At 42.4% G+C, this 24,475-nt stretch overlaps 1 protein-coding gene across 4 annotated transcripts; it reads right to left on the reverse strand.

Moving 5' to 3' along the window:
- Positions 1 to 356: 356 nt before the first annotated feature.
- Positions 357 to 22,854, reverse strand: LOC130596862 (integrator complex subunit 6-like). Of its 4 annotated transcripts, none has more exons than XR_008971627.1 (17): positions 22,588 to 22,854; positions 21,583 to 21,672; positions 21,084 to 21,267; positions 20,158 to 20,286; positions 18,111 to 18,274; positions 16,900 to 17,052; positions 14,867 to 14,999; positions 9,019 to 9,113; positions 8,172 to 8,282; positions 6,136 to 6,351; positions 5,546 to 5,669; positions 4,833 to 4,975; positions 4,256 to 4,487; positions 3,460 to 3,852; positions 1,912 to 2,005; positions 928 to 1,229; positions 357 to 489 (listed from the first exon to the last, which is right to left on the reverse strand). XR_008971627.1 is itself a non-coding variant. In XM_057404881.1 (16 exons), the coding sequence occupies exons 1-16, from the start codon at positions 22,705 to 22,707 to the stop codon at positions 1,130 to 1,132; spliced, it is 2,481 nt and encodes an 826-aa protein (XP_057260864.1). In that variant the 5' UTR covers positions 22,708 to 22,854; the 3' UTR covers positions 357 to 1,129. The 4 variants fall into 4 exon arrangements, 2 of the variants coding, with proteins under 2 accessions (XP_057260864.1, XP_057260865.1); XR_008971626.1 differs by having other exon boundaries at positions 852 to 1,229; XM_057404881.1 differs by having other exon boundaries at positions 357 to 1,229.
- Positions 22,855 to 24,475: the final 1,621 nt, after the last annotated feature.

A 24,475-nucleotide genomic window follows, 5' to 3' on the forward strand; every position in this document is an offset into this window, starting at 1 on the left:
CTGCACCCCACGCAGGCTGAGCTGAGCGACGGAGCAGGTACTCCAGGGTGCAAACGCATCCTGCATCTCCCACCACAGGCTGTGTTTGAGGGCGTGCAAGACCAGGTGGGGCTGCAGTGCAACTGCTCACTGGTGGTACGAAACCACTCGCAGTCTGTCGGTAACAGACAAGTGGAGGAACTCGGTGCTGCCCGCTACAGACTCCTCAGATGAGCGCTTCTTAAAAATTAATAAAATGGTTTATTTTATATATACATATGTTCCAAAAAAATTTATACAGTTAAAATAGCAAATTAGTGATCTGGTAACAATACTGTTCAAAATAATCTCTTTTGTATGAACATTAAAATACACGGTTTGTTAAAAGCGTTTCCTTTTAGTGCTTCCAAAGCACAGCGTGTGCCAAGGCCACCTGAAGAGTCTCCGTCCTCCTCACAGGATGAAAGAGAACTGAAGTCGGGGACCTGGGAAGCCTCAGGTGCACTTTGTCTGCAGACAAAACAGAAGAGAGTCTGAGGTAGATTGTTTAGTGACCAGCGGGTGGTAACAGTCACAGGGCTGTCTTTAGCTTTCATTAACACAATAGCAGTTTCTTTACTCTCAATCTACACTGAATCTCAAGTTTAAAGGCATGGCTAGCAGTTCTTGGGAACAAGACCCTTGTCTCTGTGGTGGCAACATGCAATTTTACCAGTGCAGGTGTTTCTGGGAGGGTTTTTTTTTGGGAACACGGGCTCTCTCCACGATGCAGACAGTGTGTGCATTTGACAGTGCCCCATTTTTAGTGCAACCTGCTGCCTATAGCACGTAAATGTCTAATGACAGCGTTCAAATGAGTAAATTCTCATCACCTGCAGGAGGGGCAGCAATGGGTATTTTCTTCAGCCTGTTGAGCAAATAGCACCCTCCACAGGAAAAAAGCCACACCTTTCATAGCAAATCCTTAAGGTTATAGCCCAGCTTCTGCCGATAGAGGTTCTTAAAGTTAAAGCTCCACTGCTTCTTCTCAGACTGTGACAGTAAAATCACTTGACTGCCAAGATGGTGAGGGCGGCAGCGACATCCTCTTCCACTCTTCTGCGGCACAGCAAACTCATTCCTGGTCCATATCCGTCCGGCTGGTACATTATTATCTACTGTTGACATGATTAACTCTGTTGGGTAGGCTGTTGAACTCTAGTTCCTCTAGTATTCTCTCTAAGTGTTGTATTAAGACCCGTTTTTTAAACCTGAAGAAGAAAGGGAGAGCAATTTCAGTTTGCATCTTCCAAGAACACAGTTGAACAACTCAAGACAGGACAAGGGCTGATGGGTTTAAACTGAAACAGGGCAAGTTCAGGTCAGATATAAGGCAGAAGCTCTTCCCTGTGAGGGTGCTGAGGCGCTGGCACAGGGTGCCCAGAGAAGCTGTGGCTGCCCCATCCCTGGCAGTGTTCAAGGCCAGGTTGGACACAGGGGCTTGGAGCAAGCTGCTCTAGTGGAAGGGGTCCCTGCCCGTGGCAGGGGGTTGGAACTGGATGCACTTAAGGTCCCTTCCAACCCAAACCATTCTATGGTTCTAAGACTATTCATCCACAACGAATCATATTACCAGGGGATCCTCTTTTCCCAGTATGGAAGAGCTCGTTTCATTTATGCCATTAGAATGGCCAGAAAATGTGATTTAATGCAGCCACCCTTGCCCAATGCACTCAAATTTGGGGCTGGTCTTCTATAACAACCCATCTATGGAGTTTACATTTAAACTTTAAGTAAAAAAACATTTACTCTATAAAAACATAATAGTTGTTTGAGCACTAAAACAACTATAATAATTGAAATACAGCAGAAAGGAAAACAAATTACTAGTACTGGAAAAGTTTGATTTACTACTTATCTAAATCAGCATAAGTCATTCATATCTGTACAAACCTTGCTGCTTCCTTGATAGCAAATTCAATGAAATACTTCTGAATTTCCATAGGTCCTTGCACCTCCTCAAGGAGAGAGAAAATTTTTTCATAGTCTAAAAAGAGAAAGAATATAACAATTCAACCATTTATTAAAAAAAAAAAAACAACCTTGAAAAATGCATTTTCAATAAAACTTAACAGTCAAACAAAGAAACAAAGCCCAGCTCCACAGGACTGTGTAAGGCAAGAAAAAGCTCACATTAACTTTATGCACACAAAGCAGGTGTAATCTGAAGTGATACTGAAATGAGGCACCAAAGAATTAGGTTCTCCTTAAGAGCAGCAGCTAGGAACATCAGTCCTTAGAAACTGCAGGCTAGGGAGAGCAGCGTCCTATCCCCATGGCTGCTGCTTCTGCCTCCTGCCTGAACTCTGCAGCAAGAAAGGTGACTCACAGTGAACATAGTACTATTTTACTCTACAGCACCACTTCCTAGACATGAATTTGGTATAGGATTAGATGAGCCGACCTTGCAAAAACAGGAAGCAAAGACATACCTAAATAAGAAGTTTTCAACCATCCTAAAAATAAAATACAGATGCAGCACAAAAATGGCTTCATCTCTCAACAGCATCTGTCTGCCACAATGATTATAGACCTCAAAATACTAAGTATGGGCAAGCAATCCAAGATCAGAAAGCCAGAAGAGTTAAGAACACTCCATTATACTGATTACTGGCACTTGACAATGCATTAGGGAAAGAGCCAATAGTATAATTTGTAGAGATAATGCACTCAGACACAGAGCATATATGGGACATCTGCCATTGGCAAACCCTACAGCACATACATCGGTTGGAGTTTCAGGTTAGTGTTTTGATTTTGAGCCTGTACACAAGTACAGGCAAAGCATGTAACAAAAGATGAGGAGGGAAGTTACTTTTCCTCACAACAGTTTAGATTTTGAGGGGTTATCAAACCTTACAGGAAAAAGGAAAAAAGCAATAGCAAGTCCTCAGTTCTTAAGCATTTGCAACAGTTTCCATCAGTAATTACACTGTCTCCCAAAGTAAAACAGTTAATGGCAAAGTGATACTTTTAAGATTCCCTTTGGAACATATTCCAAGATGGACCCTTGTAGCTACATGTGTCTTTGCCTTCCAAAGGAAGCTTTGAGGGGCACAGAGCAACAAAGTACACTACGCACACACAAGGAGCAGGGCAGCCTAAGGCGGAGCATCTCATCTCATTAGATCATCAGGAACCAAACCAAAAGCTCTGCTTTCACAGGGTACCTTTTACACCAGTTAACCTATCTTCAAGGGCAAACAAGGTCACTTGGCACTCAACTTCCCAAGCCCTGCTGGCTGAACTACAACTCACTTGCCCACCAGTGTTTACGAACTTGCTTCATTTTCTGCCCCTCCATTGCTCACATGCAACAACCAGAAATGACTCAACATCTGAAGTTGTACGTGGACTAAAAATAGCTCCTTATTTCTAGGAATAACACCATACATAACACATTAATAAAAAACACACACCCACACAGGAAATCCAACTTACTTCTTCCAGGTTTGCGAACCTCTCTCATCACTTTAATTTTGATATCAGCATTGTTTCCCTCCAGCATCATAGGGGTTATCTTAAATGAATTTGGCACCGACTCTGAAGTAGACTCCATGGCCCGTTTTTGGTCCTCCCCAGGCACGCTGCAATTTAGAGGCCCTCGAACAAGTGCGTTGGGACCAGGTTTATGATCCAATCCATCTTCACTTAAACAATTGAATTCAACAGGTAGAGAGTCCAAGTCATTGGGTAATACTTCATCCTCTCCCGTAGCAGCTGGAACCGAAGGACCCATTGGCACAGGTAAGCCATCCATCTGCTTTTCCAGTGACTGACAGTTCTCTGCTTTCTTCTCTCCATTGCCATCCTGGACAACACTGTTATTGGTATCTATAAATTAAACACAGGTATCTTACTAGTGTGTAACTACAAGATCAAAAACGCACAAAAGGAAGTAGTTCTGGATCCTTTCATGTCTGAAGTAGCACACAGTGATGTGACAGTGCTGGACAACTCTCCAATACCTGAGGTGACCAAAGGAACACTTCCCTTCAGACTGTTACCACCTCATCTCACTATCATGAAGCCACCATTTTCGCTTTTTAATTCCAGTCTTCATTAGCTATAGCAGCAGCCTGTTTATCTAGGCCAACAAAAGCAACTCAGTCCTACTGCACACTAAAGCATAAGCTTTATAAAGCACTGAATCAGCTCAGAAGGCACACAAGAGTGCTTTGCTTTCTTTTTAAATCATTTGTGAGCGTGCAGGCTGCTGCACTACAACTCAACATACCTTTATTTGCTGGGACACCTTTGAGGTTCGGATAGGATGGGGATCCAGCAGCAGATGGTGGCCCTTTCCCACCAACGTGGTTGGTGACGACAGGCGGTGACTGTGGCCGTCTCAGCAGTGGTGACATGCTTCGCCTTCTCTTCAGTGATGCTGGAGTGTTGAGCTCTCCAGGACGCTTGATCTTATTCTGAGGCCCAGCAACAAATTCATCTGCTTCATCTATCATCATACCCTGAAAAGGGAAAAAACACCCCCAAGTTTTAAGAACAGTACATAAGAGAAATGACTCCATCAATGAACTGATGAAACAAGCTCCTCTGTGCTAAAACTCAGGTGGCTTTCCAAACGCTTTACAGCTCTTGGAACAGAGTTACCTAATGTACACTGTAACCAGAGACAGAGCAGTGCCACACCAGCATGATCCTTCACACATTTCACCTGAACCACGTGAAAGGCAGCAATCCTGTCCTCAGATGACACAAGAGCTACACAGGTTAGCAACACACTGCAGTTGTGAGAGAGAAATTCTACTCCCAAATGATTTCAAGTCAAGGTGTAACAGCATGGCAACTCCTACCTTCTTGTCCTGTTTAAATGGATTGCCAAACGTATGAAGTCTTTTTGGTTGGTCTGGGTCAATCTCCCGAAGGGGTGAAGGCATCATTTTCAGGTATTCCTGATAATTCCCCATTTGAGCAACAGGAACACTGTGAAGGCAGTCTGCAACAGAACAAGAGAGATCTTACTTTAGAGTCTACCTTAAAACTAAGGCAATACAAACTTCAAGCATTTTAATTGCAAGTGCTAGCATTTAAGAACTAGAAATGACCATTTCTTCTCACTATGGAGGAAGAGCTGGAGACCACAGCTTTAGAAATAAGGCTGGCAAGAGCTGAGCTTAAATGATGGAAGAATGAAACAAAAGCAACTTCAGTCTCTATGCTAACAACTGCAGCTTTAGACTACTAGCACCCAACAAAGGTAAACCAAAAGAAGCTCCTCTCTGCTTTATGGCTATAAAGCCCACACCTACTGAACCCCAGTGTACAGGAAAGCTCTCCCACAAAACTTCTTTTTAACATTCAAAGCAAGATGACATCTTGCATGACCCAAAGCAAAAGTTTCCTTCTTTCCCCTTCAGAGTCAAAAGGGCATGGACTGAGAGTCAGCAAATGATGCAATGTCCATATCTGCTCCCAGAGTGAGGGCAGAAAATGCTGTTTCAGGGAATAAAAGAAACAAAAAGCTGTTCTCTCTCCCGACTGCTGAACAACGACAGTGGCTCCTTACCTTCATCCTGCCCCAAGATAAGCCTGTGTGTTTTCAGAAGATTGGTTCTCATTCTAGTGAGCTGGTCCAGAAGACTGCGACGAGGAATATCATAGGCATTTCTGAATGCCTGAGGCTTCAAATCCTAGTTTTAACACAAAACAAGGAACTTTCAGTTAACCAGTCAGTTCTCATGCAAGGAGAAATTCCTCTATGAGCTGTAATAATGTTAGCTGTTCATTATCCTGAAGTCACTTCAGAGCCTCACAACAGGACAGAGCGGACTCAATGGCTGTCTTTTCAACAAGACCTTACTGTGCACTAGTACTTCCAGTTTCATCAAGGCCAAGCATGTTAAGTCCTGAGGAACACCACAAGCAGGGATTGTCACTTAAAACACTTATCTCTGTTTACTACTGTGGCATTTCCAAACAGTCCCAAAAGCAAGTGCAAAATGTGCATTTACTCTTCTCACCATTTATGCCTACGCTGCATTCTTCACGCCTCAGTGAAAGCACTCCCTTCCTTCCTCTGCACTAAGTCCATAAAAGTTACCCATTGAGAACAGATGAAGTTAACTGCTTAATCATGCACGATCACTCTGTGTTTACCTTGTTTAACAGTCCTATGTGGAAGCCAGCGAATTCTTTAACGTTCATTTCCGCCAGTCTCAGTGGAGATTCCCCAGTGATCCCTTGCAGCAGCTGCTTAAAATCCCTACTGTGTACCAAGGAGAGGCCACTGGAGTGGTTTTTCACTTTTATTCCAATTTCTTGTGGTACTTTCTTACCCACTGAACCTATTATCCGTTCCGACTCTATTTTTGTCTAAAATGGAATCACACCATGAGTTATCAGCAGGAATTGCACATTTCCAGTATAAAACACAGTACATTAACAGAATCAAACTATGAATTTAATTCCCAACTGCTCAACAAACAGGAGAACTACCTACCCCGGGATATATTGGATTACATAGATTAAATCTCAAGTAGAAAGAAATCCTAATGTGCTAACATATGGGAAAGCCATTTAGCCAGTGTATCTACATTAACATGCCAGTAGGAGATCTGTGAATATCCCTGATTTTGCTAAAAGTCTCATTTTTTGTGTCCCTAAAGAATCATCTTTCAAGGGAAAGGGGAAAAAATAAGGAAAAAGGAAGGTGGGACAGGTGGGATGCCTTAGGTTACTGTAAAGTTGCATCTAAACCAACAGTATTACTCAGATACAGTAACATTATTTCAGGTTTTATTATTGAAACCACCTAGACAAGCTAAGGTTTGCACTGTATGTTTGCAACAAGATAAGGGAGAGAAATCATTTTATTCAGTAAGTTTCCAAAACCATATTACTTCTCAAATTAGCAGAGATTTCTTATTACAGCTACAGATAACTTCACTGTATTCAGCTTTAACTGTAGCAAAGGAAGACTTTCACCCACTTGCAACACCTCCACAAGCACCCCAACCAACCAAAACCCCAAACCCCACAGTGACTGCAACCCACTTCCCCCAGCTCTCATCCTCTGCAGGGTTTGCTTCATTATCAGTGGGAAACTCTGAGTGTCAGGACAGCAGGAGCACAGCATCGTTCTGGAACTGCCTGTCCCTATACAGGAGCTTATAATGCATCCAGCACATTGACACTGTTTCATGTGCTAAGAATGTCTGTGAAAACCACAGAAGCCATCTCAAGCCATTCCAACTCCATATTGCAGATATGTAATGGGAATTTGGATATCATTAAGTTATATATCACAGAAGTTTGATGTCTAATAGTCACTCGGGCATTCAGAGGCTTTTGGAACGTATTTTGTGCATTCTTTAAGGAGGAGGATTTTTTCCTTTGTAATTATAAAGGCTGCACTGCTTCCCCACTGACTTCTAGACATTAAACTACTGTCAGAAGAACCATTTGTGCTGAGGAGGCATGGCTTTCTGACAGTTACACCTGAAATGGCATTCTCAACAAGGAGAAAAAAGATATGTAAGACTATTGGAAGTCTTCAAGGGCTCAAGGCCAAGTTGGACACAGGGGCTTGGAGCAAGCTGCTCTAGTGGAAGGTGTCCCTGCCCGTGGCAGGGGTTGGAGCTGGAGGAGCTTTAAGGTCCCTTCCAACCCAAATCATTCTGTGATTCTATTTCCCAGCAGGTCATGTTTAACACATAGAATACATTTGACCCGAAGGAAACAGGAAGCTCAGATATAAAGCTTGAGCTATGATTTCGTTCCCCATGGACAAGAACATTCACTTCTTTTGCAGCACACACATTGCCAAGGCACATGTGGAAATAAACATGAGACAGAGCAAGCCTCTGACTTCAGCTGTGAAGAAGGATGGCAAGAGGAGTCAGTAATCCAATTAGTGATCATCTTTGGACCTTAAAGATTTAGTAGATACTTAAAACATAGTTGAACAGGTCTCCTTTGTGCTCCCCTCCACCACTTACAGAAGGCACAATCACTGGCTACAGAACCACTCTGGATTCACCCGTATTTGCAGTGGAAATGCTCCCCAGTCTTCAATTATAGTATTTGCTGTACACCCATATGAACTCCCACAGGGATTTAACTGCTTTATAATGAGATTACCACAAACTAAATAATCAACGCACTTCTAATTGCAAAGGTTTTATCAATACTACCTGTTGGCTGAGTTTTTTAAGGTAAGAGATAACACTGTAACTAAGTCCACAATCTAAATTATCTGATATCAGATTTGGAGCTCCCATCATCCTTAGGGCTTTCTTTAATGGCTATAAGGAAAACAAAATACACAATAGTAAGAGAAGAAGTATTTAAAAAGAAAATTGATAAGCTCAATTACAGGAAGCTAAGGCACACAGATCAGTGCTCTAGCTTTTCCACTTTTGGCCACTAAAATTCAAGTCTATTCAGATAACATGTGACATGAGTTTGGTAGTCTAACTAGCACGCAATGGACATTATGCCACATTACCAAGACACCACACAGAGTGGTGCCACTGGCAATTTCCACTCAAAGGCTCAGTACCAGAATAGCCGGGATGATGCAAGTCCATCTTGAGGTGCATTGTCCAAGCTACATGTAAAAGGTGCCTCCCGCCACCCTCTATTTAGCCCAGGCAGTTCTCTTGGTATCAGCTTCCCAAGTTCTAGCACGCCACCCACATTAATGAACAAATAAATCTGCATTTTCCTTCTCAAGTTACAAAAATAATGCCAAATTGGGTTTCTCTGAACCATCGAGTATTTTAGATCAAAGCTTATTTAATATTTAATGAACAGAAAATACATCTACTATCTGAATACAGTTACTATTACTCAATATTACTACAAATGTATTTACTACTACATATTTGAACTGATCTACATACCTCTACAAAGCAAAATGTTTACTACCTAAAATGTCATCATAATTGCATCAAGTTTACTAGGAAGAGGTCTGATGCACAGGACTCTGGTGACACCAGCCATTATACCCAGGAGGATGAAATGAGTAGAGGAACATACCAGTAAGTAGTAAGGAGGCATTGTTTTTAAGTAGTTGTCAAAAGCCTGTCGCCACTTCAGATTTGGCTTAAGTTTGTGAACCTTAAACAAGTCATCTGCAACAAGGAAAACAACAGAAGAATGTTTCATTTATACCATCCCAGACCATTCGTGTTATCCAAAATTCAATGTGCCAACTTCCAACCCCCCTTTTTCTCCTCCCTCCACCCATCTCCCGGTGGGGCTTCCCCCCAAAAACTGTTCTTAACCTCAGGTTTGAAGCATTGTGGATCCCCAATCCTAGCTGCAATGGACAAGTCCTCATTACAGGCAAACTTACAAGGTACACCAGACTCAAACCACACAACCCCTAGCAGCATGGAAGGTGCAAGAGATCACCTCCCTTGCCTCTTTCCTGCATCGTCAGGGACTCCCTGTATCTGATTTAACCAAACAACACTTATTTGGTTCAATTTCCATTTTCAGCCCAGCTTTGCTTTGTTCCACCTGTATGAGGTATTCTGGTCTCCAGGAAGAGCATTTTGGAGCATGAAAGGGAAAGAACAATGAATAAATCAGAGCAGGGAATCCCTCTGGTCAGCTTTGCAGCCACACTGCCTGCCTCCTGCCACAGCAGCAAGCTCTCCCTCTGATACAGAGACAGCCATTAGCTACAAAAACTGCTGCCCTTTAAGAGATGGGCAACCAGGCACATTATTTCCTTTGGATACTGGTTCAGAAATACCTTGCTCACACTAGAGGTGTGCATAGTGCTGTTAGGAATCACTGAGTTGCAGCATTTGCTGCACATGCTATAAACTGTAACAGTGATCTCTAAAACATCACCACAGTATCCTGCAATTTATTCTCTGAAATCATGGATAATCAATGGAAATCAGGTTTCTCCTTAAGCAAGGCAAAGTGAGGCGAAGGGAAAGATATGCAGCACTGGAGAAAGGGATGTCCAGGAACTAACTGGGGAGAGCTGCAGGAGACAGATGCACAGAAGAGGGTGTGCGAAAGACAGATGCAGCAAGGAAATTGGTTTCTTCAGCTTGAGCTTTCATGAAGATAGATTTGGAGAAGGAAATTTGACTTGCAGAGTATTCTGCACAAACCAAACAGATGTTAAGAGACCATTTCCCCAGTTCTCATAGTCAAAGCATACTTGATTTCAGGTATTTTCCAATCTAAATGAGTTCTGTCTCATATATAAGGAACACACTATAGATGCTACTTGTTCTTTTCCCTGTCCTGAAGGAAGTGGGGTGGAATTTGAGAGGACAAGTTACAATTCCATTTCAAATCTCAGTACACCACATGCTTAGCACTATTACCCAAAAGAACTTGTGATGGTATCATGACATATGGCAAATATAAAATAGCATCCATTCTTATCTTACAGGCCTATTAGCTTTTCACAGCAAAACGAAAGTTAAACTATATTCCTGCTCCCAAAATTCACAATGAAAGGAAAAAATGCAATGTAAAACGTTCAGTATTATAGTATGGATTTATGAGCTATGAGTTGCTTATGAGTACAGCTCTAACCTTAAACCCCTTATCAGCACTTTATTACTGCCTCACTGCACTGTGAAGGTTGTAGCAGTACATAACCCCTGCAGCTCAACTGCAACAGCCACTCTTAAATGGCAGAGGCCTTCCTAATGCTCAACTGGCTGTGACTCCTAATCCACAGCACAGCTGCACTCCGGGATGTCAACCACAAAAACACATCCCTGATCTCTGCTCTTCAAGTAAGAAGTGCTCAGATCTAAGCAAAGATTTATCTGCTTAAAGCGAGAACCTCCCCACAGCACACACTCACTGCAGGCACTCCTACCCTCTACAAGGGAGACAGTCATGGTGGTAAACACAGCCCCACGTTTCAGAGAGAACATCACCATCAACACCTTACCTGCCTCTACTGTGAGAGTTTGAGACATACACTGTCAGCAGATTGCAACACAGGCACTGGAAATGTGCTTTCCCCGCTGTGCTCGGGGCTGCACATAACCACTTGTATCAATAAGCAAATAGTAACACACTTAACTATGTCTTTCATAGATTAAATACCAAACTTCTGTAGGTAACATCCAAAAGTATTGAAAAAAAAAAAAATCCTTGCATAAATTAGTTTTAATCCAACCTACTCATTTTCAGATGCTGCTCTTTGTATAGGCCACTGACTGCAGAGTTTTCACTTCTAAACTCAGAAAGCACTGGGTAATTAAGAACATGGTATCAAAAACCACTGGGGAAGGGCCACAAGTTGCAACAACTCAAGAGATCAGATAAACCCACAGACAGACCAATGAATTTCAAACTGTGTTGCAAAGCCTTTATCCGCTTCAGATGAATGTACAGAACAAGCAAACTGTGATAAACAGGATACCAATGCACACGTTGAATCCCAGTGCTACCGAAGGGGGCCTGATGCACTTTCAATCTCGGTGAACAGTTAAGAAAGGTAATTTAAGAAGAGCTCAGCAGTTCAGCTGGAGCCTAATTACAAGAACAGTTCATGTGACAAGTGCCTGGTTCTGAGTGACAGCTTGTACCATGCAACCCAATGTAAAACTTACACTGGTTTTTAAATCACTATTCATTAAATTCCACCTGAGCAAGCACACCACCATCCCCTGCTGACTCCTGTAATTCCCTGAGCTTTCTAATGCCTCTGCACTTTAATGCTTTGTTTTAAGCAGTAGAGAGCCATGATTTTACATTCACAGAAAGCAGTATCCTTCCCTGCAAGCCATCTAGCTAGAAATAATGTACAGTGGTAGCCACCATTAAAAGAAGGTATTTTGGCACTCTTTTCCACTGATACAAGCTGTTTGGCTCTCCCTCCCACAGCACTGCTGTGGTCACATTTGTGGGAAAGCCAGCCCTTGGTTTCCAGAAGATTAAACCATTACTTGCAGGCTGTCTCAGGGGGAGCAACTGTCCATGCTGAAGTCCTTCAGGGGCAGACATCTTGGCGATGCTCATCCTTCTGCATGTTTAGACCCACAAAGAAAGGGTAAGGACCACCTTGTCATGGTACCTGTCATTTCATCGCCGCTCCTGCTGACACTCGCAATGAATACAATCACTTCTATCACCCAGCAGTGGCACTCTCACTAACACAGCAAAGATCACAGAACCCCGCACTGGTTTAGGTAGGAAGGGACTTGAAAGATCATCCAGCTCCAGCCCCATGCCACAGACAGGGACACCTTCCACTAGAGCAGGTTGCTCCAAGCCTGGCCTTGAGCACTGCCAGGGATGGAGCATTCACAACTTGTGATGATGCTGAGGAAACATCTTGGCAAGGCAGGAGCACGGAGAAGTATGCCTCATCTCTGCTAAGCTCTCTATCCCCTCACTGAAGTCTACTTTAGGGACTTGGCTGTACAATTGGTTTTAAACAGACCGGTATCTGAAGGACTAGAGCTTTGCTAGTATCAGTTAAAGGCAACAAAGCTTCAAGAGGAAATGTCTGTAACATGTGGGCCAAATGTCCTCAGCAAAAAGTAGTGAGCATCTGTCTGTCTGTGAGATGTTCTGTCTTCAGAAGCCTGCCTCACTGAGCAAAACGCAGTGCATGTGTCAGGTTAACACGTGGACTGTGGGGATCCACTGCTCTATCAAGGCTCATTACCTGGCTCCTTTCCATACAAAGCTTCAGATTTTAAAAGCAGACCCATTAAGTTACAACCTAGGAGAGGCTATGGCATTCCCAAAGCCAATCTTGCAAAAACCAAGATAAGGAATCACCAAACCTATAGGATGTGGTACAAGTTACCTCTGTCAGTCCCAGAGCACTACACCTTGGTTCAGTTTGCTCAGGTACCGCCTGCAAGCTTCCTCATGCATAGCTATCTTACCTGTCTTTTAGGGCTGTATCTTCAACTATTTTCCAAAACCAGAATTAAAACTGCTCAAGAATGCAGGAGGAAAACAAAAATTCATGGAAAAAGAAAACATTCTTAAGCATCTTACTCTCTGTTTGTAAGGCTGAACACACACAAGCCACCTGAAAGTGGGTTTGGCTTTGTCTGAAATAATCACTAGATGGAACAGCTAAGTCCCAGTCCTCCAACACAATATTCTACCAGTAGGGAAGCAGCCACTTGAATCACAGAATCCCAGACTGGTCTGGGTTGGAAGGGACCTTAAAGCTCATCCAGTTCCAATCCCCTGTCACGGGCAGGGACAAGAACCACACTGATGCAGCAGTATGGGTGGTAATGGCCGATTTCTCCTGGGCTTGGAAGCTCCACATCCTTTGTAATCCAGATGAGGCATGCTCAAATCAGCCCTCTGCTGAACATCAGCATCTGCTCTTGCTACGTGTGAAGACAGACACAAAGGAAGTGTTTAAAAACAGAAACTACCTATCTACAGAGACAAACACAGTGTTTTTTAAACACCTACCAATAATTTAACAGATATCTTAGCCATTTTCTGTGCTGCTAAACAGGAAAGGGGCCAGATCTGCTTCCATGCTTTATGTATATCCCACAGAACTGAATTCCACCATGCCTTAGAGACCAAGGATAAGCAAAGTCCTGGAAGGAGATCTGAATGTACCACTTTGTGTCTGTGTTAACAATACCGAACGCACAGTATTTGCATTCTAAAGAAAACATTCACTTTACAACTGGGGCAACTGAGAAGCTCTGCATCTTCCTTTAGAGTGCCATCAGGAATGCAAGATGTGGGATAACCAGGTGAGTAACTGCAGAATAGCACTACACATACTGAAAACAGAGTACAAATAGCTTTACAGCCCTGCAAAAAAAGGCAGGGGGAAGACAAAGAGCTGCCAGGGAAGACACAGCAGAACTGCAAATGTCAGCTCAAAATGAACAGGGGAATTCATTCAGGATCAGTGATGGCTGTTCAGGTAGTGGATCTGCTGCAGTAATTCAGTAGTCACAAACGTACAGAAGCTCTGATTTAGTCTAAATGTATCCTACTTGCACGCTCTGGGACAATTATTAGGCTACATGGATGGCTGTAAGAGACAAACACAGATTTCTGCCGTTGGTTATGACCAGGATCATGAAAAAACATTCCTGAAATGTGCTGTGGGGTTTTTCCTAGATACGAATGAAAAAATCCTGTGTAAGGCAGTCAGAGCCAATGTTAATCCTTTGACCTCCACTCAGTATTACTAAACACCCCCACAAAATAAAACAGAACAAAAAAGCCTTACAGCATCTGCAACTAAAAAGGTTCACAGCACCCAGGAAACTCTTCTCTCTGCCATCACCTTTAGGCCAGAACCCTCATAGCCACAATTATCATGGCAGTTATTCATACAGCACCTTTTCATACCATCTTTCCTGTAGAAAGCATTTCACTGTGGGAGTGAAAGGGGAAAAAAAGCCACTGGTCCTTTGGGCAGGGAAGAAGTGAGACTGGTTCAGTGCTCAATTCCTTCCTACTGCTCTAAACTGCGCCAGGGAATTCCCTCTTCCCAACACCCATGACAAACATTGCATCTGATCTTCCAGTAAAAAATTAGCTGCTACAGGAGCAACTGCAAAACCTGGATACACCAGCCCCTAAATGAGGGAAAAGAATGGAGGTTGAAGCTTACTCCAGGTTAAGGAAGAGGCTATGTGTCTAGGAGGTGAACAGCATCAAACATGCACTGGAAGCAGGTAGCTCTCCTCCTCTGCTGGAGAGAAAAAAAGGGAGAGGGGGTATGAAAATCCTCTCCTCCCAAATTATGTTAAAGAGTTTGCAACATTCTCTACTCTCTGATCTCCATTAGTTTATAATGCCTCAAACTAAGGCAGAACACCAACCATTATTGTTTTGCTTTTACTCTGAAGTAGCTGCATTGGCAGTGCAACGTAAATAGATTACCTACCTAACAAGGGAAGTAAAACAGGATAGTTGTAAGGCATCACAAAGAGGTTTACACAGGTTAAAGTAGTGCTTGCTTTTAAATACCCAAAAGGATGGCCAAGTTCGCTGTATTTTCCACTGCTACTCACAAACACCTGACAAAGAATAAGAGAGATCACTGCATTAGAAGAACATGAAGGGTATTAAACATGAGACATTTAAAGATCAAAATCAACCTCGATCCAATTGCATTAAGATAGCAAATTATCAGGAACAGCCAAGTTTGAGGTTGCACACATCAGGATGGGTATGAACTTATGTCCCCTGGTCACAAAATAGAGACATACATTTAGTGTACCCCCAGCCACTGTGGAAATGCACCTCACAGTCTATAACCTTTAGTGCTTCAGTGAAACTACTTTGACATGATGCTCTGAAAAGCTTCCCAAAGCATCTAACATAGATTAGGGGGGATCTGCTGAAGGTATGTTCAAAACCAATCTATTTAAAACCAGCCTTCTGACTCATAAAATAACACGAATAAAAACACTAAGAAAGGTAAAATTTCTAAAGCACAGAATTTAAGCAAAACAAATATTCAAGCAACATCTTTTAATCATGCCAAGCACCAGCATTAACACTGACATTTTAAAGTGTGCGTGTATATATATATATATATATACACACACATACATACGCATGGGCGTATTAACACTGAAAAGCAATACATGTAAACTATTACTTCCACAGTATGAAGATGATACATATTCTTACTGAGACAGTCAAAATAACCATCATCTAACCAAAAATAGCTTTCCTCAAATTAAAAAGGTAAATCCTGCAGTAAAAAAAGAAGTGGTTTTCCCCTCTATTTTTATTTCAGGGCCTAAGGAACTGCATTTGTTACATGGTTGCTATGACAATGAGCCTGTTCCTCTAAGTCTGGAAGGGTTTGATACGTAGCTGGGAGAGGAAAAGCAGTTTTTGCTCAACAGCAGAGTCCTTTGAAATTAAGCAAACAACATTTCTATGAATGCTTAAAGGACATTAAAGGGGGCCTACAGGGATGCTGGGGAGGGACTCTTCATTAGGGACTGTAGTGACAGGACAAGGGGTAACGGGTTAAAACTGAAACGGGAAGTTTAGATTGGATATAAGGAAGAAGTTCTTTCCTGTGAGGGTGGTGAGGCACTGGAATGGGTTGCCCAGGGAGGTTGTGAATGCTCCATCCCTGGCAGTGTTCAAGGCCAGGCTGGACGAAGCCCTGGGTAAGATGGTTTAGTGTGAGGTGTCCCTGCCCATGGCAGAGGGGTTGGAACTGGATGATCTTAAGGTCCTTTCCAACCCTGACTATTCTATGATTCTACGACATTCTGAAATTAGTTTATTAAAATCAATGTTGCTTTTTCTTCTGAATATCTGTCTTATATTTTCAGTGAAGTTGTAATATTTATTAGGGAAACAGAAACACAAAGAAACACCTTCAAGCCCATCTTTCCACCTAAAGTATCCTACTAAGCAAATTCTTGGTGAAGATATTGGGCTATTCTTTACAAGAACACCATTGAGAAGGGAATTAGAAACCTTATTTCACAAAGGATGCAGAAACGAGTCACATATTCAAAAAACACAAAAAGGATCAAGTGACAAATGATTTCTGCAACAGAACTTAGACCTCTTCAATTTAGTCACCAAGATCAGCAGCAATTCCCATTATTTGCAGCTGTAGACAAAATAAGTGATGGAAACTACTGCTTGGCTTTCTCTGTAAGCAAATGGAAGCCTACAGAGAGCTTTCAATTTAGCTGAAAGTGGAACCTGCAGGACACATTTCTTAGCAAAATGAGATGGACCCAGAAAGAGAACTAAATGAGATTACAAAGTCTATAGAGGGAATGCTCATTCTGACTCCTCGTAATTCTACTAGAAAGGAGGTAACTGAAACCTTGACATGTTTCTTACCAACTGCAGTGTACAACCAGACCCCAATTCCCCAAAGACAAGAGTACCTCAGGATACCCATTACATTTCTCAAATCAAATAAAGGGCAAATACCTGCCAGCAGGTATGAGGAGACTTTCGTTCCAAGATGTATTGTGTTAGGGGTGAAGGCTCAAGCTCATACTTGTCAAAAGGAAGCTTGTCTATTACCATTGGCTCACAATCAACACAGGAGAACCTCACAATGGGGTGAGCTGTGCGTGGAGGCTGAAAGGAAGGGGAAAAAGCACATCAACTGTACGGTATTTACTGCAATCAAATCAGTTCTCTTACAAAGACTCAGGCAGATATTTTACTATCCTATGGCCTTAAACAATCAGTTTCCACAATCTTCTTTAATAGAGAAAAAGATGCAAGCACTTGCAACACAATATAGATTCACTAAATATAAACGAAGCCACACACTGATACACACATTGTTCCCACCAAGAGAAAAACATGGTTAATAGTCAGCTCTTCATGTTCATATTTTAAAGCCTCTGTATTAACCCGTAACAACACGGATAGGTGGCTTAAAGAAGACTTCAACTCTGCTTCCCAGCTTGATGTTCACAGAATCACAGATGTGAAACTGCACTCACTTCACGAATGATATCTCAAGAGATTCCCTGCAAGTCTGATTTTTATGTTCCTCTTGAATCAGGGGATAAGATGGACAAACGGGACCTTGAGTACTTGCAGAGTACAGAAACAGAACATGCCTAACAGGAGATGTTTAGAAAGGCAAGTAAAGCATGCCAAATGCATGATCATTTCACTGAGCAAAGGAGAAATGAATGCTGTTTCCTCCTCACTTTCTGAGGGAGTCAGCTCTTCTGTTTCAGTTTTATTTCTTCCTGCTAGTGAAGGAAGAGTCTATACGTGAAGTAAAACTGACGGAAAACATGGCTGATGAGCTATGAAAACTAAATACTCCTTTTTCCATCTAAATGCATTTTATAAAGGTTTGATTAAAATGTAATAGGCTCCCTATGATTTGTGGTACGTGAAGTATTTTACAGTTAAATTTCATCATCTTTTAAAAAACATTTACCAAATGAACTCCTCATATACATGGAAGTAAACCTTCCAGATGCAAAAACCATCATAGCATACAGTATCTATGTTATTATGCCATTCTGTGTTAAGAACCATTTTAACTACCTTGGTAAAGCAAAAGACAGATGACATTAGTAAATACGTAAGAAGAGAAACTTCTGTAGTATTCAGTTTCCAGCCTGTTTCATTAGGTGGAGAATCCTTCTTTCAGTTCGTATTTTACTTACCAGTGTTGGTGAATTCTGATCAGGCCAAAAAGATTCTGGGATTGGCCAGTGCCCCACAGGAACCCCCGTTTTGGGGTTAGGCCGGACGTAAATGAGTTTATGACAACTATGCCACGGTTGAGAAGCAAATGAATTGATGGGCCTGGATGAATCAACAAGTCCATCTACAATTTAAAGAAAGCAAAATAACAACAGAAAGGAAAATAAAAAGCCACATGCATTTGTCTCTCAGTATCAGCAACCAATACTATGTTTCATTACAGATCTTTACGTCAGTGGTTGAGAAAACTTTAAGGATCAAAATGTAGAACAGCGTCATCTGAGGAGTAAAGGTCACATTTGCTCATATCTACCCTTCTGCTCCCGTGGCACAGTCATTAGACAATGAGTGCAGCACAGCACACTGGCACAGTATGGAAAAGGCTTTTGCTTAAGCTTAGGAGGTTGATACAGATCTGATAAGCAACAAGCCTGTTGTTTCTAGTCCTGCTGCACCTGCAAAGACTAATCCTTCACATGTACAGTCTTTCCACATGGCATACAAAACTCCCTGACTGATGCTGCCATTAGTGGGAACTGAAAGTGAAGTTTCATGGAGAAGCTGGATGCATCCTGCAGGACTGGCTTTTGTCTCGGTTTTAAGCAGTAACGATTCACAGCCCATTTAAACCCCACTGGCTACCCCAAGTGTGCTCTGCAGTGCTTCCCCCTGCACACTGAAGACAAGAGTTTTGTAGCCGTACAGAGCCTGACCATTAGTTTTCAAAGCAAACAGCATAGCAGAGATCACCCATTTAAAGATTCATCTTCTTTTTAAAGAGATTCTACATTACTGAGTTTTATTGCTTTAGCTAGCTGGCCAGTAGTACTACGGAAACCACCTTTCAGTTACACAACAGTTTGGTTTCTCATCATTATACACACAAAGACTTTTATAGCTTGGGTAAATCCCATTTGATTTCTATCTAGTCTAGGACTTTCAATTCGCATGAGGATGGGAAGTCTTGGTATTTATACATTCATGCCAACACTATATCACCATTTAAATGTGACCAAAACAAGAGAAGGTTTCACCAGTCATTTTGCCACACAGGAGAGCATTTGGGCCAACAGAGACAGAGGAATTGGCTGTCCTGCCAACCTTTCTAGGAGAGCCTTCCAGTAAAATGACATTTAAATAAGCAAAAGGAGAAAAGAAATATATACAGCAAGAAAAAAGGTGATTCAAAAATGACAGCAGGAATCAAGCTGGCTATGCTTGGATGCTCAGGGAATCCTAAAAGCTATTACGTTTCTGACGTTCCAGAACATCTTCATTTCCTAAATATGAACTGGTCAGCTCTCTCCTCGTTTTCAGCCATGAATTTCTGCAGATGTGAAAAACCACTCCACGTTCAGAGAGCATTTTTGTCTTCCCTGCACTTCCCTTACAACTAGCAAAATAATGCCTTGGGGTTTGCATGCAGCTTTTCACTTGCAGCTCAGAACATTCAACAAACTTACTGTGTGCAGTGATCAACCAGCAGAATGACAATGTACGGAAAATTAAGCACTGAGATACTTTAGAGATGTTCAAGTGTTTAAATACACCAGTCCTGGATTTCATTACTTTAAACCCAAGTTTTGACAACGCTAATTCAAACTTTACTACTTCCTCCAAGCATTCACTTTCCTCAGTGGACAAAAACAGAGGTTAAGATGACAGCTGGCAAGCAGGCACATCATCCATACAAAGATACGCAAACTTACGGCACCATTTAACTTATTCAGGATCAAGCTAACACTTGTGAAAATGTAACAAAGACAAGACTAAACACGAACATAAAACTACTCAGAAGCTATGAACAGCACATCCATTATGATTTGGGGTATTTAAAGAGATACCAGAGCACTGTCACTCAAGCATATGAGCTTAAGGGCTTTTATCAAATGTAGTAGTCATCTGATGCATCCTGCATCCTAGTAGGAAGAACAGGGAAATGAGGGGTATTTACATGCATACAGACCCCCTCTTGAACATGAAGGGAAGCAAAACGAGTTACTGTACCTTCTCCAATAGGAGCTGGATCTGGTCCTGACTTTTCAAAGTTAATAACAACTCCACTTTGGACTTTTTGAACTAGAGATTCTAAACACTGATTCAACATTCTTTGTGTCCGAACACAGTAAGAACGACCTACGCAAGAGAGAAATGACAGAGGCAAAACATGAAAGCCAGTTTTGAGTCATCTTAATTAAGGAAGATGGTTTCTGACGTAAGCCAGTTTTACCTAAAATAGCAACAACAAACTTTGTATAAGGTAATGGAAAAGGCAAAATATACTTTTCAAATGCAGTACAACCTGAGAGGGGAGAAGAACCACCAACTTCTACTGAGCTTTTATTCACTACACAAAAAAGGCCATTAAGGCTAAATCAGGCTGGCTCAAGGCCAAGCTTATGAAGACCCTTAGGAACACCCAATTTCACACACACACATACATACACACACTACAGTCTATGTAATCTATCTGCTTTTGTCTGCCTAAACCTTACCAACTCCTACACACACCCGAATCTCCCTCTCCCACAGACTAACCACCAATTAAAGTAAAATCTGATCAACATCTCAAGCAACAGGCTCCAGAACTCACTCTTTTAAGATTAAATGAGCCCTGCAGCAGAATGAACATCTCGGTAATACCTGTCCTACTGAGTTCAGCAATCTCCTGACCGAGCAAAGCCAAACTCTGGAAGGACAATCTAAGACGTTTTCCAATGCCTCCTACTGGTGCATTAAGAAAATGTTCTCATTTCTAGGTCTGAAATATTGCTTTATTTTCAAGTTCTCGTGTGCTGCTGGAAACCAAGCTCAAAAAGCACCACATAGCGAATAGTTCAGATGGAGAGAACAGCAAGAGGCGACGTCCAACTCTAACTGAAGAAATATTTCAAGGCAGATGCTAAATGTAACCCAAAGTAACATCTAGTTACCTCCTGTAACTTCACACATCTGTGTGATAGCAGATTCATCAGTAGGCACACTCCCAAGCTGCTCTGGTTCAGCAGATGCAGCTCCTGGCAAACGCAGCACCAGAGCAAACAGCCTTTGATCCCAACGAAATGGTTCTTTGGTTAGTTCACTTCCAGGCAAAGGAGAGTTCAACGGAAGATGAAGCTGGGAAAAGAAAGATTGGAGAATATTTTTAAGTATTTGACAAACCGTCTAAAAACATCATATCCAAATTCATTCATTACCCTGTAAAGGACCCCATTTCTCTCCTATCAACTCATTTATCTGAAGTTAATGGTCTGGAAACCCATAGGGCTATGAATTATGGGGTTGGGCAATTAGAGCATAGCTAGCTTCTGTTCTCTATAAAACAGGCTGATGAAGCAGAAGTACCATTGGAAAGAAAAAACAATTAATATTCATCTCAGCATAGCACCAACTTGCAAGATCCTAACTCCAAAGAACTTAATACAAGTTTACCTCCTCTTGAACTCCAGCTGTATTTGTCAGCTTGTTTCCATCCGTGATGGTAATCAAAATAGATGGCTCCAAAAAGAATGGATTCCTTCCCTAGAGACAGAAGCAAAGGAATGCCGAGAGTAACCTTAACACTCACTTATAGGCTTGTATTTTTGTCCGTATAAAATAAACAGTAAGATGAGCAATGTCTCAAAACAGTCCTGTAATCTTCTTTCAGGAGGTGTGGAGCCATACAGAGCTATGCAGGATGTGCTACTCTGGGCACTCACACACACTCCCCATAAAGATAGGTTTAGAGTTACTAGTCTTTTTCCTCCAGTTATGGGCCCAAACCCCTCTAGGCCACAAAAGTGGTACATAAATTAATAGTACAGAGAACTCAATTTCATGACATCAGGGGCAAAAAACAGAGGACTTTTAACAGGTCCCTTCAAATGAGAGAGGGGAAGTCAGGACATGAACTACAGATAATGCAAAACTGCAAAGCAGATTCGCTGCCATCCACTGTCCATACTCCCATACAGCAACTGTGCATCAACAGTCAGGGTCATTTATACTACTTTCTTTGCAGTTCAGTAAGGAAAAAGGTACTAGTACCATAGAGAGACTGGTTTGTGATGGAAGGGACTTCAAAGCTCATCCAGCTCCAAGTCCCTGTCACAGGCAGGGACACCTTCCTCTAGAGCAGCTTGATCCAAGCCCCATCCAACCTGGCCTTGAACACTGCCAGGGATGGGGCAGCCACAGCTTCTCTGGGCACCCTGTGCCAGCGCCTCAGCACCCTCACAGGGAAGGACTTCTTCCCAATATGTAATCTAAATCTCCCCTCTAGTGTGTTCCAGGGTATGTTCAGTAGAGAAAAAAACAGTTCAGAGCTCAAGTTTTAACACCCACCTATGCAACCTTTGAAAGAAAAAGTGAAAAGCAAACCCAAACCTGAACCACCGAAATCTCTCCCCCACTATGATTTCAAAACCCACAGAGAAATACGAACAGATTTGTTACCTGTCCATAGTTGTCTATTCCAGACACTAATCTATTGAGATTTAACAAGTCAAACGATGACCTGAGTGCCTGACCAAGGGTTGTTAGTCCTGAAGCCTGAAGATTCTTCAGTTCATTCATAAACGTGGCGTGGTTTTCCTTCCATCCAGCCTATTACATGGAACAAAAAACCTCCTTAGTTATTCTAGCAACAAACCGTAATCAAGTGCAAGTTGTCGTTTATCCCCCTTCCCACCAAAAATTAATTACATTCCTGATTAACAGACACACTGCATCATTAACATGCTACACGCATGTGCACAACTTGAGGTCACATTTGAAACAACTTGCAAATACCCATCTCTTACCATAGAAACTGACGCAGAGGTCATAGAATTAATAGAAATCAAACCCTCTCTGTCACTTCTGAATTACAACCCCCCTGCCCTTCTCCTTCCTGGGTGTTTTGACTGCCATTCCTCTAACTACACTCTCCTGTCCTTATATCCCAGCACACAAAACACTGTGGGGTAGTTACAAACACCCTATATGAGACAGAACCAAATCCCTGCGTCTCAGGATCACAGCTTGACACTTTGGAGGTCTTGAAGGAAGTAAAGTTATTGCTGACAGCGCCTGCAGCCCATTCAGAGGAACAGCGATGAGGATGGCTCAGTCCCACCAGCACTCTGGATCCCATGTTAAGCAGGGCTGACACATCAGCATCACTTGTGATTGACATGCCCTTCTCTTAACAAGTGGAATGCTGCAGAGTGAGGTAACTGCTTTGGGGAACACAAGCTCACAGAGACTGGTAAAGGATTTAAGCTGCCTCAACTATAAGAAGCAAAGCTTGAAAATCCCAGCTATTCACAGTTACCAGCCTTGCTATCACTGTACTCTCCACAGCAGTTACTCACTCAGGCTCGCTCTCCTCTGGCACCAGAAACATTCCTGTGCTCCACAAGGAATCCTAGTTACCCAGACATGGAGAGACTCATTTCAGACAGCCTGACTTTTGCTGGGACAACCTCCAAGCAACACGGCCTCCACGGGAAGTAGCTTCTCTGCTCCCCAGTGCAGGGAGCTCAGCAGCAATCACCACACTGTGTAAGAACCTAAAAGGATGGGATTTTCCTGCCTTTTCCACAGCTATATCCCATCGCTAACCTTTAGCACATGTGGGGCTGTGGAGGTGGTCAGAGGATAGACGGTAAGTTGAGAGCCCTAAAGGAAAACAAGAATGCAGCAGGAAGGAAGAACAGAAGATGATCAATAGCTCTGCTGAGCTCTCAGGCCTAAGCTAGGGAGAGTTTCTTTCAGAATGAGGGCTTATCATAAGGACATACAACAAAAATAGGTTTTGGTCATGTTTAGCAACCTGAACCAGTTCTTCAGGCTTCAGATTAGCACCAAGGAGACAGAATGAAAGCTCTGCAACAGGGCAAAGAACAAACTTTCAACAGGACTGGCCCAGTTTTATCATCAAACCACACTTGCAGCTCACATGAACAGTGTGACCACGATCAGACAGGTCGTTCCCAGTAACACACCATCAACAACCCACTCCCAACCACAGCCTAAGAAACTACAGCATCTCATCAGCTGAATCACAGCAACTCCTCACGCATGCTCAGCCCAAAGCAAGAGTAAAGTACAAACACAGGGTCACGGTTGGGAGCAAAAGTGACTTAGTTAATGATCTTTCTCAGAGCAAAAACACACCAAAGCCCAACAAAACGATGACGTGTGAGCCTAAAAAAGGCTGCCTTAAAGCAATTTAAGTGATCAATGACAAAGAGCTTTCTGTAGGAATTCTATGAACCCTGAGCTGTAGGTGGAACTGCTTCCTTCTGGAAGTCTGGTAAAAACACCCATCTGAGGAGTCCAGCTTCTTGGGAACAGCCAG

Source organism: Pezoporus wallicus, unplaced genomic scaffold, assembly GCF_028554395.1.
Source record: "Pezoporus wallicus isolate ANWC-B61680 ecotype Strahan unplaced genomic scaffold, APGP_CSIRO_Pwel_v1 contig_6217, whole genome shotgun sequence".
Classification (NCBI taxonomy): Eukaryota; Metazoa; Chordata; class Aves; order Psittaciformes; family Psittacidae; genus Pezoporus; species Pezoporus wallicus.